We start from the raw sequence: 1,948 nt of genomic DNA on the forward strand, positions 1-1,948 counted from the left end.
CACTGGTGCACCCCGAGCCTGAGCCCTCAGAGGCACATGCGGCTCCACAGCGCTGCCCTCGCCTGCCCTGTCCCTGTGACCAGCAAAGCAGCCTTCCTAAGCCGCAGCTCCTCTGCTTCCCTCTTGTTGGCCTGGGCCGTGCCGTCCGAACTGGGGCCAGCACCCACCAGGCCCTCAGCAGGCAACACTGCCCGGAAACGCAGGCTGCACGCCCCTCCCTCCTGGCGGTGGCCTCCCTGGGCAAGCCACGCCCAACCCCTCACTACTCAGGGCACCTACCACACGCCACAGTCCAGTAGACCTGCGAGTCCTGGGTCTGGTGCAGGATGCGGTAAGGGGCCACTCGAGCGCTGGAGTCCAGCACCACGTCCAGGGTACCCACGAGAAGACCTGGGAGCGGGGCAGAGACAGGTAGAAGGTGAGGGGAGTGCGGTGCTGAGGGGCCCCAGGGGGCTGAGCCTGGCTGGAGGCAACAGGGATGGTGACCAGCTAGGGAGGAAAGCATCTCGAGTCACCCCCATGGACACAGGCCTTCAGCCAGCGTCTGACGCCTACCAAAAAAATCCCCTGCTCCTCTTCCCGGAGGCTGCTTCTGCTCCTGGCTCAGAAACACCTGCAGGCAGGGGCAGATGCAGGTTGTACGGAGCCAAAGCTGAAAGGATTTCTGGGAGGACTTCTTTAAGACCAATGCAAAACTAGGTTCGAAAACAGGCATTTCTTTAGAATGAGAAAGTACAATAGTTACAAATTAAAACAAAAAAGGAACAGTACCACAAATATCATAAAGTCCAGAAAAAATAACACAACATGTTTTATTAGCCACCAGACGCATCTCCTGAAGAATGTCTTCCCCTGATATTTTTGGCCGTGTACTCTGATTTCTTCCTCACAGGACAATGATTTTGTGGCATCATTTTCTGTATCAAGAACAGAAAGAGAACATAGTCTTTCCTCTGCCAAAGGATCACAATTTTTTATTACTGAAAATTTAAGGTAGTTTCTTCAAGCCTCAAAAGTCATGACTCAAAGGACATGTAAATTTTCAGAATTGTCAAATTTGGGAAAAAATTGATTTTTTTTTCATTTCTGAAGCATTTCAGAGCATTTCGAGTTTTTCTTCTCATCACAGACACGCTTTGGACTGACGACGATACCCAGCTGCGGTGCTGTCTCCGTCAGCGTCACTGCTTCCCCAGAAATCAGCACAAAATGTATCTTTGACCATGGTTTGATTCACTTCTCTTCATTAATTGAATTATCAAACAATCTAAAAACCTGTTCATTCTTCTTCTTTGAATTTTTCCTTCCTTCTCATGAAGTGCTGCTTTTGGTATGATCTGAAAATATTTTGTTACCATTTCCCTGTTGACATCGGAACAATTTCTATTGATTTTATAACTCAATTTTAATATGGACTGTTTTGCAGTCCATTAATATTTAATCTGATTTTTTATCCAGTCTTTAATAAATAAAATGAATGATTTTTAAAGAAGACACTCTTTACATATATCCAATTCAGAAGTTAGTGTATCTCACTTGTTTTACTGAAATGTCCTAAAATACCTCTCTAGGTTGTAGAAAAAAGGCCATATTTAAGCTTTATCAATGTTCGGAATAAACTTTTTTTCATTATTCATGTTGGAGTTTCTCTTCTGGTCTTGGAAATTGCCTTGCAGAGTCTGTGAACTGTTGGCATATCCATGCCACAAGACCCGAAAGCTTTTTAATGAGCCAACCCTCTCTTCACACTCAGACTCTTAATGAGAAATCCAGATTGGCATGTTTTTAACAGCTGGCCTGAATAAAACCACATCACTGACTGTTCCTCTCCTAGGGGGACAGTGCCCAGGAGGCCACGATGTCTATGGCACAGGAAGGCCATGGCAGAGGCCACGGCAGGACAGACCTGCTGTGTGGAGGTTGAGGGTTTTCAAGGAATGGTTCCCTG

At 46.7% G+C, this 1,948-nt stretch overlaps 1 protein-coding gene across 1 annotated transcript in view; it reads right to left on the bottom strand.

The window, feature by feature from the left end:
• TBC1D9B (TBC1 domain family, member 9B (with GRAM domain)) overlaps positions 1–1,948 on the bottom strand; it is a 40,455-nt gene that overhangs the window by 32,711 nt on the left and 5,796 nt on the right. The window contains exons 2-3 of the mRNA XM_012660392.1: positions 556–613; positions 280–435 (exon numbers count right to left, since the gene is read on the bottom strand). Coding sequence (XP_012515846.1) covers positions 280–435; positions 556–613 — 214 coding nt within the window. The remainder of the gene's footprint in view (positions 1–279; positions 436–555; positions 614–1,948) is intronic.

Source organism: Propithecus coquereli, unplaced genomic scaffold (assembly GCF_000956105.1).
Source record: "Propithecus coquereli isolate 6110/MARCELLA unplaced genomic scaffold, Pcoq_1.0 Scaffold664, whole genome shotgun sequence".
Taxonomy (NCBI): domain Eukaryota; kingdom Metazoa; phylum Chordata; class Mammalia; order Primates; family Indriidae; genus Propithecus; species Propithecus coquereli.